This window comes from Giraffa tippelskirchi, chromosome 5 (assembly GCF_054371585.1).
Source record: "Giraffa tippelskirchi isolate mGirTip1 chromosome 5, T2T-mGirTip1v1.2.pri, whole genome shotgun sequence".
Taxonomy (NCBI): domain Eukaryota; kingdom Metazoa; phylum Chordata; class Mammalia; order Artiodactyla; family Giraffidae; genus Giraffa; species Giraffa tippelskirchi.
Window position 1 is genome coordinate 179833352 of NC_137279.1, and position 13502 is coordinate 179846853.

The 13502-nt window shown below is 42.2% G+C and overlaps 1 protein-coding gene and 1 long non-coding RNA gene across 2 annotated transcripts; one reads left to right on the plus strand and one right to left on the minus strand.

The window, feature by feature from the left end:
- Positions 1-1310: 1310 nt before the first annotated feature.
- LOC145507442 (uncharacterized) lies at positions 1311-11091 on the plus strand. Its single transcript, XR_014054869.1, has 2 exons — positions 1311-2401; positions 8889-11091. It is a non-coding gene; the product is annotated as an uncharacterized LOC145507442 (long non-coding RNA).
- Positions 3998-6654, minus strand: TMCO2 (transmembrane and coiled-coil domains 2). Its single transcript, XM_081493978.1, has 2 exons — positions 6363-6654; positions 3998-4396 (listed from the first exon to the last, which is right to left on the minus strand). Exons 1-2 carry the CDS (start codon positions 6594-6596, stop codon positions 4082-4084), a joined length of 549 nt encoding a protein of 182 aa, XP_081350104.1. The 5' UTR covers positions 6597-6654; the 3' UTR covers positions 3998-4081.
- Positions 11092-13502: the final 2411 nt, after the last annotated feature.

Consider the following 13502-nt stretch of genomic DNA (forward strand, 5'->3'; position numbering starts at 1 on the left):
ATGGAGACTGACATGGAAGCCTCAAAACAGGCTGTTGTCTGGGTTTTGCCAAAGAAGAGAGACTGAATTTGGTGGGTAAGGATTCTCCTCCTTAGAGTGGTGGCCACTGGTATAAGGTAGTTCATGTACCCCATCTAACCTGAATGATAAAGTAGCTCTCAAACCTTTTCCCTATTTTGCCTTGATTCTCTGCTTGCCAAGCATCCAAGATTTCTTAATTGATGTATTTAAGTGATTTGATCTCAAGAAAAGAATGACCCTTCCCCACTAGGAATGAGTAGTTGGTATCAATCTCGTATGATTGTAGTGTGAATCACCTATCTTTTCTGGAACTAGGAACAAGGTGACCCCCATCAGTTTCTTTTGCATCTAGCTCATTGTATCCTCTGTCTTCCTCACAGACTCCCAAATCTATGTTACTCCCTGTTTAAAAACCTATACTGGGCCATTTCCAAGAGTAATGGTATGAAATTTAAGGCCCTTCATTACCTGACATTGAAATGGTGCACCTCTGATTGGAACTTGAATCCATGGTCTTTTCATTAGAATCACTCACCTGGTGTCTGGACTTACTGAGGATCAGGTTCTTTGTGTCTCAGAGCAGAAAGAATGCAGTGAAAGACAAAGTGATAGGTAAGAAATGGATTTGTTTAGAGAGAAGCACGCCCCACAGATAGTGACTGGGCCATCTCAGAAAGCAAGAGACCCTGAAATATGACATGGTTATTTTTTATGGGCTGGGTAATTTCATAGGCTCAAGAGTGGGAAAATTATTCCAATTATTTTGGGGAAGGGGTAGGGAGTTCCAGGAATTGGGCCACTACTCACTTTTTGATCTTTGATAGTCTCAGAACTCTCATGATGCCTGTGGGTGTTCATTTAGCTTTCTGATGTGTTAAAATGAGTGTATACTGAAGCACCAGGTCTAGTGGAAGTTGATTTGTCCACCATCTTGGACCTCTTTGGGTCTAATCAGTTTATATCATGTCCTTGGGCCCTTCTTTTAAAATTTGTGCCCTGTTTCAACATCACTCTACTCTTCTAGGTCCTTCTTTTGATATAGCCCAGAGCGGTAACCAAGACAAGAAAACTGGAACTTTGCAGGAAGGCACTGACAATTAGGACAAAAATTGAGACACTGACTTTAAAAGATTGATTGGCACTCCTTCAGCAGCACAATTAAAAACCTTCCCACCCACACTGTCAGATAATGTACATTATTGATAACCCCCATCTGTTGTGTTCACATCACGAATTAAAGCTGATTTGAGAATGAGGTTAGTGTGTCCTTGCCTGAAGCCAAAATCCTTCATGGTAGCTCTGGAAATAGCCAGTTCTCAGTCATCCTGAAATTCTCTTTGTCCTCCATGTCAGCCATCCTCTTTTGTCTATGGCTTTGTGATAACCCCACCAGTAGGAATACTTTCCATGTCATTGTCTGCCTATGTAACCCTTTATGGGATAACTCAATGTCACTTTCTCTTCAAAGCCTTTTCTGGCCCCCACCCTGTATTCACTAGTCAATTTTTGCATGGTCTCATCTTGATTCAGGGTTGCATTTTAATTCCCGTGCACTAGACAAAAGTTATGATCAGAATTACCTGCAGAAATCCCTTAGGAAGATGCCACTTGGGAGACTGCTATATTGTCTCCTGTGGAAAAAGGCAGCCAGTTTTTCTCGAGTATGGCAACAAATTACTGTTTATTTGCACATAAAATATTTCATTTAGGTGTCAAAGTGTTTCAGTGACTGTAATCACACTTGTTGTAGCAAAAAGCACACACAAAAGTTATGACAAACATAGAGACATCACTTTGTCGACAAAAGTCCATATAGTCAAAGCTATGCTTTTTCCAGTAGTCGTGTACAGATGTGAGAGTCGGACCATAAAGAAGGTTGAGTGCCCAAGAATCAATACTTTTGAATTGTGGTGCTAGAGAAGACTCTTGAGAGTCTCTTGGACATCAAGAAGATCAAACTAGTCAATCCTAAAGGAAATCAAGCCTGAATATTCATTGGAAGGACTAGTGCTGAAGCTCCAATACTCTGGTCACCTGATGTGACGAGCCGATTCACTGGAAAGATCCTGATGCTGGGAAAGATTGAGGGAAGGAGAAGAAGGAGGTAGCAGGATGAAATGGTTGGATGGCATCATTGATTCAATGGACATGAGTTTGAGCAAATTCCAGGAGATAGTGAAGGACAGGGAAGCCTGGCATGCTGGGATACATGGGGTCTCAAAGACTAGGGTACATGGGGTCTCCAAGAGTCAGACATGTCTAAGTGACTGAACAACAAACAAAGTTTGTGGAATCTGAGACTGAGAAGACCACCTACCACCATCTCTCCAGGAAGCTATCTGTCTCATCAGGGGGACACCTTCATTGAGTGGAACAGCAGGTAGGTGCCTCCTTCCCTTCCTCCCTCCCTGCTAAGCCTGGATTCACATGAGGAAAATTCACATAAGTCAAGATGATATGGCCCTTGTTCGGTATTATCCTTTCTTAATTTTTTTTGGCCACACGGTTTGCAGGATTTTAGTTCCTCAACCAGGGATCTGATGCCAAAAGCTCAGCTTCTCTGTACACTGGTGCCTAATTGAATCTGGGAAGCAGAATTTTGGGTGAAGCAGAAAAGGAGAGCTTTATTGCTTTGCCAGGCAAAGAGGGACACAGTGGGCTAATGCCCTCAAAATTACGTGTCCCACTTGGGGAAGATAGAAGTTTTATAGTATTGTTCAAAGATGGCATGATCAGTTCCTGGACATTCTTCTGATGGGTTGGTGGTGAGTAAGTGGGAGTCAGCATCAACAACCTTCAGGTCCAACTGGTGTGGGTTCTCCATGCCGTGGGCAGCACACCATCATTAATCATTAACTTCTCCCACCGGGAGGGGTTTCAGTACTGCAAAACAGCTCAAAGATCTCGTTGTGCTCTTGATGGGGAAACAGGACCTTGCCTCAAAGCTGCTCTTGACTGTTTCTCCCTAGTCTATCTCCTCCATACCTAATTATGGGCTTCCCTGGTGGCCCAGCTGATAAAGAACCCGCCTGCCAATGTAGGAGACATGGGTTCGATCTCTGGGTCAGGAAGATACCCTGGAATAGGAAATGGCAACCCACTCTGGTATTATTGCCATGGAAATCCCATGGGCAGAGGAGCCTGGCAGGCTATACAGTTCACGGGGTTGCAAAGAGTCGTCGGACAAGACCAAGCACTCATGAATGCATGCATGCACCACCCTTCCCTAATTAACAACAGCTTGAATCTACCCACTGGAACTCAGGGAAGGTCACAGAGGTTGAATGAAGGCCGTTTCCTATAATCAAAGAAATGGGGGGTGCAGAAAGACCTTGTACCTAGGAGCCCCATGGGGCCCTGCACGGTATCAGATTGAATCCATGCCCTTGGGAGTGAAAGTGTAGGCTCCTAACCACTGGGCCTCCAGGGAATTCCCTGTATTGTTTTTGTAATTTCTTGTTCTGAAATTACCCGTCCAACCACCAAAACTGAGTGCCCCAGAAACATTCAGGACAGATTCCCAAGAATCACCATAATGCTCTTAGCACAGAGTAAGAATTAGTAAAAGTTGGATAAAATCAAACAATCTCCTTTAAGTCCAGCCCCATCTTTGCCCACCTCTGGATAATTAATGCAAGGAGATTCCAGGTTGCCTATTTTAGACCAAAAACAAACACAAAAGTCAGCCTCCCTCTCTACAGGGCAGTCCACAGCATCACCCTTAACAGTACTCTCCTGTTTTTATTGTATCTAATCCAACCTCTTCAGCATGGAACTCAAGGTCACATCCCTGACCATTCTCCCTTCTATTCCCTTCCCTATGGTTCCTTTTCTATATGGCTACTATGGTCTCCAGCCTGCCAAGCAGGCCCCACAATCTCAGACATTTTTAACCACCATGATTCCCCATGTGACTCCACCACTCACACAAGTGGAAACGGCCCTGCTGAATAGAGAACCAGTCCTGGCCAGGTAATTTCAATATAGTTCTCTGTCTTTATTGATACACCACCACGCACATAAGGAAAACAGCACTTTTCTAGAAAAGGTTGGAGTCCCATCACATTTCAGATGTGGATGTAAACCCTGATGTAGGCAAGGGACTCTGGCAGTCGGAGCAGCTGCAGTAGTGCTCAGAGGAGTAATCCCTCTTTGTGGTAGGTTTTTGGGAAATGATCATCCCTTCCAGGTCCTTCACTTTGTTTTCCACTGTGTGAAGCTTTTTCAGAATCTTCTCTTGCAGACCCAGAGACAGGAAAATATTATTGTCTTGAAGTGTGAGATCACTCCCTTCTGGGTTGACCAGCAAAGCCTGAAAAAAATCTGAGCCTTTCTTGTAAAGTTTGTAGAGTGTGATTGCAAACAACAGTATTTTCTAAAATAAAACAACAGAAGTTGAATGTTACTTGTTTATTCACATGAAATGTGACAGTCTACTGTAGATGCAAAAACAAAACTCTAATAGTAATAATAATCCCTCATTCCTAACAAAACATCCTCACACCTATTTTGTCTTTTGATCTTTACTTACCACGAAGTGGAGAGGTAGGCAGGTCAGGGATTATTATTTGCATCTAATTAATAAAGATTATAATAGTAGATAATGTTTGCTGAAAGTTTGCTTCATGCAAGGCTCTGTGGTAGAAGTTTCCTTGCCTGTAAAGGACCTATTTATGTAGGAAAAAAACAAACCCGATAATCATTTAGATACCTTCCAGTTGGGACTCTGTCATTGTCCAAGGTCATATACTTGGAAATGGTAGAGCCACGACTGGAATCCAGGAATTCTGATTTCCATGTATATTCTCTTAGGACACAGCAGTCTGAAACACTGGATTTCTTGGTCATGGAAATATTTTTTTTAAGGTGCTAGGACAGAGTCTAACTAGGAAAAGAAAAAAAAATTACCTTTTTTCCTTATAGTAACTGGCATTGCTTATTGAGCACTGTTACGTGCTAAGTTTTATACATACAATACCGCCTTTAATCCTCACAAAACCCCCAAGGGGGCACTGTTATCAAACCCATTTCACAGATAAGGAAACGGGTTTAGAGCCTAAGGGATTGCTCTCAGCTCACTCAGGAAGTGGCGAAACCAAGAAACCCCTGTAGCCTGACTCCAGAGTTTATTGACCACTCTGTTATACACCTCTTTTTCTTGGATGAAGTGCCTGGAGGGCTGTGAATTCATCTGATTGAATTAAGCAATAACCAAACAAGAGCAGAACCGAGTAGCACAGGTAAGAGTTTGGTGTTTTGCCTTCTCTTCTTCTATTAGCTAATTGAAATGCAGAATATGAATATGTAGACACACAAATCCCTGTTAAGGATTTCGATCAGTTGGACTATATTAAGTGAGATTTTGGAGAATGTAATTTGGAATGCTAAAAATCGGGTTCGAATCTCAGCTTGGCCAGCATTTACAATCTATGTCACCTTGGGTAGGTGATAACCAAATTCCCTCACCTACAAAATGGAGTCGGTAATCCCTGCCCTGCCTACCATGCAGGGTTTTCAAAGGCTGAGAGATGCAGGTGAGTGATTTCTCAAGAGGAGTGACATGAAAATAAGTGAATGCTACAAAATCATCCAATAATAACTTCTCTCAGCATTTACCAAGTAAACCAGTCACTCCTTAACAAAGCCCTCTTTAAACCCCATCTTCTTAAATTTGGGCTGAAATGCACCTGTTTCCTTGTTTGTCACATGAAAAGAAACTCGATGTATTTCATGGAATTGTTGAGATTCTCAAAAGATTTTAACTATGTTATAAATATAGCTGTTATTACTGGTAATTAAACAGAAGTATATAAAATCCTAAATGTTTCCTGTAATTCCAGCCAGTTATACTCCTAATCCCCAAAAGAGCCCCTGTACATTCATTGCAATGACTAAATAAACATATACATGGTTCCTCATCCGTTACAGAGCAAAGGCACAGTAAGAACAGAAAGGCAAAACCCAAGATCCCAGTTATACTTGTGGTGCTGTTCTATAAGAAGTATTCTACATGGTGTCGGGTACACGGTTAGACACTCAAAGATGAATACAAATACATGATCAAAGAATTCTGGAGATAAGGCTGCCTTCTCATGTTATAAGCTTCTTTAATCTGTTTTATTATAAGCAAGCCAGAGATCACTGTGAGAAAGCCTTTTTATGTCAACCTAATTGAAGGAAAGTTTTTAAGGATAACCTAATTTCAACCAACTACAGAGACAAAAGGTACACTCTCGTTCATCTGCATGGTGTTAAAACTGGGTGGCAGCAATATGGGAGAGAACTGACCAAATTTCACAACGCGCAACTATTTAAATTTCTCCATAACAAAAGAGTATAACCTGAATCGACTGAACACTTCGTTTCCATAAGGCATACATTCCCACTCCCAACAAAATCAAAAAGGAAATTCCCAGGATAACTTGCACAGCTGGAGCAAGGTTATCTAGCGGCCCCAAGTTTGTTTGCTGAGGCACATTAGTCTCTCCCAGAAGAGTTGCTTGTAGATAATTCCATATCGAGCTCAGAGAGAGAGAATCTGTGATGGTGTCCCAGATAGAAGATGAAGATGACATTTTAATATACCAGCAGCTCCAGGAACTACATGTGCAGAGGCTTCAGGAACCTAGATATGAGTTAGGAAGAGTGGTCTGGGAGTCCAGGTGTTCCGGAGCCACTGTGAGCTGTTCTTTGTGATGTCACTGTTCTGAAGGACAGCTTGCTTCCCACCCACCCACTGAACCTTCTCACTCAAAACCAACCAGGCCATGGCCTGAGTTTTCAGTTCAATCATATCACTTTCTCTGAGCTTTGACCAGTCCTAGCGCTGACACAGCACTGTTCAATAGAACTTTCAGCAATAATGTATCTGCTCTTTCCAACGTGGAAGCCACTAGTCACTTGAAATGTGGAGAGAGTATGGCTGAGGAAGTGAATTTTACATTTTATTTAATTTTAATTAAATTTAAGTAGCCACGTGTGGTTACCCTCTTCATGTATAGTGCATTTCCAAAAATCCACGGGATGGAGAGCAGTTATTTTCACATTTCAAATGAGAAAAGTGAGGTTAAGTGGAGAATTGAGGAGATAGGATTTAAAGAGGGACTTTCTAAAGAGCTGGGCTTCCCTAGTGGCTCAGTGGTAAAGAATCTGCCTGCCAGTACAGGAGACACAGGTTTGATCTCTGGGCTGGAAAGATCCCCTGGAGAAGGAAATGGCAACCCACTCCAGTATTCTTGCCTGGGAGGATGCTATGGACCGAGAAGCCTGGCAGGTTACAGTCCACAGGGTCGCTAAGAGTCGAACACGACTATACACACACACACACACACATCCAAGCTAATAGTTTACTTGGTAAATGTGGAGGTAGGTTATTACTGGATCATTTTGTAGCATTTCCTTTTTTGTATGTCACTATTGCTTAGAAATTGTGATCTTTGGGTAAGCTTTTGACATATTTGAGCCTCATTGTGCTCATCTATTTACATCTCCTTCCTAAGATATATATAGGAACAAATTATACAATTGCCTAAGCACTTTGTAAAGAATAGCATGCTGTCCCATAACCTACATGCCATGTTATCAAATCCATTATTTACTGACTAGTACCTATGTACTTGGCAAGGAGGTTTGAAAAGATAAAATACAAGGTCTATTCCAAAAAGTCTTACATGAAAAAAGGTAGTTCACACACAAGTGTATCATAAAAATTGTGAGATCAGTTATGAAGACAGCAAGAATCCAAGAGAGGACTTGTACCAAGAGGAGAGGAGGGGCATGGTAAGGAAGGGGGAATTATGAAAACTTTTAGAAAAATATTGTCTGGTGCTCTTCTGATTTGTTCATCTGGTTGACTGAAAGAAAGAACATGGATAAGGATGCCTGGAAAAAAATAACTATTTTGTTCTTTTTAAAAAATTGTTTATTTTTGGCTGTGCTAGGTCTTTGTTGCTTCTTTGGCTTTTCTCTAGTTTTGGTGAGTGGGGACTACTCTGTGGAGGGTGTGGGCTTCTCACTGGGGTGGCTTCTCTTGTTGTGGAGTGCAGGCTCTAGGTGTACGGGCTCAGTAGCTGCAGCTCTAGGCTCAGTAGTTGTGGTGCATGGGCTTAGTTGTCCCATGGCATGTGGGATCTTCCTGGACCAGGGATCGAACCTCTGTCCCTTGCATTGGCAGGCAGATTCTTAACCACTAGACCATCAGGGAAGTCCTAGCTGTCCTGTTCTTGCAGGAAGGGGAGGTACAGCAAGTTGCTCAAGGTGCCAGCGTGTGCTGTGTGCTTAGTTGCTCAGTCGTGTCTGACTCTTGCGACCCCATAGACTGTAGCCCACCAGGCTTTTCTGTCCATGGGATTCTCTAGGCAAGAATGCTGGAGTGGGTTGCCATTTCCTTCGCCAGGGGATCTTCCCGACCCAAGAATCGAACACGAGTCTCTTGCATTTCAGGCAGACTCTTTACTGACTGAGCTACCAGGGTGTCAGGGACCCATCTAGAACATGGAGTCTAGAATGCTGTTGGATATATAGTATTAAAACCATGTCAGGTCAAAATGACCTACTGATTTAGGCATTCCTGTTAATGATGTTAAATCCATAGTCTGCTTGTGACTGATCAGAATTAGAATCTTTTCTAGAAAGGAATAAAAATTACTCAGGTAATTGTTTTACCATAACAAGTTAAACATAGGCCAGAAACCATTAAAGAATGGCAACCAGAAATTTTTTGGAGAAAAATATGGTTGTGACAACAGAATCATTACCCAAGACATCCTACACTAGATCCCTGTTACATGGCACCTTATACTTTACTTTCAAAACACTTAACACGATTAAGGTTATTTGTGCAATTTGGGGTTTGATATGTCTTCCAGTGGTCATGTATGGATGTGAGAGAGTTGGACGGTGAAGAAAGCTGAGCGCCGCAGAATTGATGCTTTTGAACTGTGGTGTTGGAGAAGACTCTTGAGAGTCCCTTGGACTGCAAGGAGATCCAATCAATGCATCCTAAAGGAGATCAGTCCTGGGTGTTCATTGGAAGGTCTGATGTTGAAGCTGAAACTCCAGTACTTTGGCCACCTCATGCAAAGAGTTGACTCATTGGAAAAGACCCTAATGCTGGGTAGGATTGGGGGCAGGAGGAGAAGGGGACGACAGAGAATGAGATGGTTGGATGGCATCACTGACTCGATGGACATGGGTTTGGGTAAGCTCCGCGAGTTGGTGATGGACAGGGAGGCCTGGCGTGCTGCAATTCATGGGGTCGCAAAGAGTCGGACACGACTGAGCGACTGAACTGAACTGAACTTAATGTCTTCCATGACTATTGTAAACTGAAGGAAGACAGGGACCATGTTCATTTTATTCACTACTGTATGTTCATTGTATTCACTGCTTGGCACATAGCAGGCATTCGAGTATTTTTAAGTAAATACAAAGTCCCCTAGAAGAATTGCAAATATCTTTATAGCCTAAACTGTTTAACCATCAAGTGCCTATTCCATTGGTGTACTTGTTTCTATAGAAGTTTTACAGAGTAGCTGTTAAGAGGATAGGCGTTTGGGAGTCTAATGGATCTGGCTTCAAATTTTGGCTGTACTATTCATGAACTTTGTTACCTTGGGCAGGTTACTTGAGGCTCAGTATCTTCACTGGTAAAGCAAGAGGAATTCCCACCTTGTAGGACTACAGTAAAGAGAATTCGGTGATTTGTGTAGAAGGTAAAGGCAACTATCATTTATAGTGATGTTTATGATCAAATGCTAGGTATTGTAGACTTCAATAGTATAGAGCTCCTCAGAGAATCTAGTCTGAAAAACCCATTTGTTGTTTTGACTCCTCTTGGACTCCTGAACACTGAGGAAGAATTGATCACAATGGAAGGTATATCTCAGCCCACCTTTAGTATCAGCCATCCATCCATCTTTGAGTCATTTCCACAGTAGTGCCCTATTAAGACTTTCTGACTTACACACGCGGCAACTTGTGATTTATTTGGTACACGCTTTCAATCCTTCACCAGGCTCTTCATTTTCTGTCAAACAAAACCCAAACATGGTTATAGACACTGGCTTCCTGCTGACCTATCCAATCTTCTAGCCCTTTCCCTTTCCCTTAACTCTGGCTCTACTAGACTTGCCAATGTTGCTAACACATCCAGTTGTTACACCACAAAGATTTGGCACAGAATTGGATTATCCCAACTTCTCGTTTCTTCGGGTTTAAACATTGCTTTCTTTACGGAAACTTTTTCTGTCCTTTTTTGGTTCCCTCAGTCTGGACATCTTTCATAGCCCTTTTAATTATTTTCAGTTTTGTTTAATGTTTGTTGAACAGGTTACCTTTCTCGAAGAGGCTCAGGCCTCCAAATGCAGGCCATCACAGAGTATATTTCTGCAAGTGTAGACCAAGCAGGCCTGTTAGCACAATGGGCCACTCTTTGTAGACTCAGTTTTACTCATTAGGAGGCCATGTCCCAAGTCAGGAGTATAAAGCCACGCGGTCTCACAGGCTACTATGGGTATGAAGAGAGGACTGAGCAACTTCTCTTTTAGAAGTTTCTTTCAGAAAGAAAAATTGAGAGGATCCCCTGGTGGTCCAGTGGTTAGGACTCTGCTTCCACTGCTGAGTTGGAAGCACTGCTGCGCTTCAATCCCCAGTTGGGGAAACTGCAAGTAGCTGTGGTTTGGCAAAAGAAAAGAAAATCCTTTTCAAAGGTCACATGTTATTTACAGAAACAGTAATTTCTGTTTTCCATCTCTTTCTCAAATGAGGAACTGTCAACACTGGACGCATAACTGGAGTTGAACCTGCATGACTCGAGTTGGATCTGCAGGACCTGGGTTTTACCTATGCTTCCAACTTTCCCACTACTCACTTTCACAGAAAGTACAGCTTAATTACAAAACTGGTATTTCTGGTACTTTAAAATCCACCTGCGACTTTCCGTCTTTCATCCTTCACATTAAGTTCCCCTTCCTGATGTTTTTCCAGTCAGATGAGACTGAAAACTTAGCTCCACTTCTTCCTAACTTTTATCAGCTAGACACTGCATCCCCATCTTTTTAATCTGTCAAAGAAGAATACTAACAGTACTGACTTCATTGAATTATGAAAATTCAACAAGATAATTTTAAGTACTAAAAAAAAAAAAATGTAATTATCCTGCAATCTCACAGCACTTTTCACTTTGTATTCTACATCTCTGCTTCTAGAACTTTTCTGTGCCTATGAATCATCTAGAGATGTTACTGACATGCAGATTTTGGCCAAAAAGGTCTGGACTTGACGTTCTATATTTTGAACAAGTTCCTAGATGACATCCATGCTGCCAGCCCATAGTCATACTTTGATTCTTTGCGACCCCATGGACTGCAGCTCGCCAGGCTCCTCTGTCCATAGGATTCTCCAGGCAAGAATACTGGAGTAGGTTGCCACGTCTTTCTTCAGATCTTCCTGACCCAAGGATCGAACCAGTGTCGCTTAAGTCTCCTGCATTGGCAGGCAGGTTTTTTACTACTAGCGCCACCTGGAAAGCCTACCCCAGCCCTCACATTGAAGCTCCATTATGGCAGACTCCTTAACAAATTCGCTTGTTATCTCCCAAAATACCTGTAATTATCTTTAAGTATGTGTGCACTAAAGTGTCTGGCTAATGACTAACTCTGTCCTTCAATGACTGTCCTTGCCAGTGCAGCTCAGAAGCAGGCAACCTGGGACAGAGGGGATAGATTGGGGCTGAAATCCCTAGGAAGGCTCATCAAAACCTTTCTTCTCCATCGTTGCCCACTTGCTCCCTTTCACATATGTGCTCATGAACATGGAGAAACACAGAAGCAGGGGAATTCTGGGTAAAGTGCAAGAATCAAAGTGTCTGGCATTCTCGATTTCCACCTATTAATTTTAGGGGGCACAAACTCAGTGCTTCCAGGTCTGGAGGATTTGGAGGACAATCCCCAAAGAGATAGAAAGTAAAAATGATAGTACTGAAAGCTTCAAAAATGACCCTCTGACCTTCTATATATTATCATATAATCACACATGCTGGTTTTAACAGAACATCGTCCTCAATAAAGATCAAAGGCTTCCCTGGCGATCCAGTGGCCAAGATTTTGCCTTCTAGTAAGCAGGGAGTGCAGGTTCAGTTCCTAGTCTGGGAGCTAAGATCCCACATGCTTCTGAGCCAAAAAACCAAAACATAAAAAGAGAAGCAATACTGTAACAAATTCAATAAAGACTTTTAAAATGGTCCACATTGAAACATCTTTTTAAAAAAAAGGATCAAAAGAAGCAAACCACTCCCAAGTAGAATAGAAAATGCTCTACAATCATATTAAAGCCAACTTTCAACTGGGTTCTAAAAACTAGGGTTTGGTATTATTGCCAATGGACTCACTTGGTCCTTCCAGGGTGTAGGAGTTAGTCGAATGAATACAGTTGAGTCTTTTTCTTTCTTTTGGCCAAACCACACAGCATGTGGGATCTTGGTTCCCCAACCAGGGATCAAATCTGTGCCCCTTGCAGTGGGAGTGTAGAGTAACCAACCACTGGACCACTGGGGACTCCCCCTTTTCGAATGGATACAGCTGAGTCTTAAAATTAGCAGCTTTCTCTTGGTCTGGGTCTGGTCTAAAAATCTCTAGAATGAAGAATTTTTAAGATGGGGCCACTAGTTATTTCTCATGCTCAGACCAAAGGTAAAAGGACCTTTTGAAACGATCACTTACACCCCAACACTTACACCTCAACACCCAGTTTCTCTGGGCAGGAAACTGAAGCCCCGAGAGGAAATGAGCTCAAGATCCCAAAGAACCCAGTCAGTAGTGACCTCGGCCTCTAAGAAGTTCCACTGTTTCTGCCACTTTTGCTTTCGACAGAATCTTGTATCCTACTAAGATCGGAGCCAAGAAATGACTTGGGCTTGGTGGTGGTAGTAGTGGGGTGCTTTAGACTCTTAGGGTGAGGAGGTGGTAGAATAAAAGTCTTTAAGAGCTGACAAAACAAGCTTTAAGGGTCAGAGGAAAGATCTTAAAATTCTAACCAGAGGCATAAGAAGGGGATTTTAGGAGTATCTGTGTCATTTCATTGTTAGATAATGATAAGTGACTTCACAAAGAACAGAGAATAAAGCTGCTATATAAGAAAACACTGCTTTTCTTGTCATTATACATGGATGTCCCACAGTCCACTGAAACTTGAACACAAAGACCAAACTCATCTTATGTTTCTATTCTCTTCCCCCAAACTCCATTTTAGTCTTGCCTCAACTGGTTGCATCCATCACTACAGAACCTTAAGTTTTCCTCAAAACATTTTCTCTACCCTCCAGTGCCTAATAATCCTCTTAAATTTCTCAATTTCATCTACTCATCCCCCTGCTGCCATTGTTTGCCTCTCACCAAGTTTGCCTCAGTTACTTTAACAGTCTTAGATCTGTTTCTATTCTCAGGCCCTCAAACCATGCTCATTTCAAGCAATCTACAGATTAA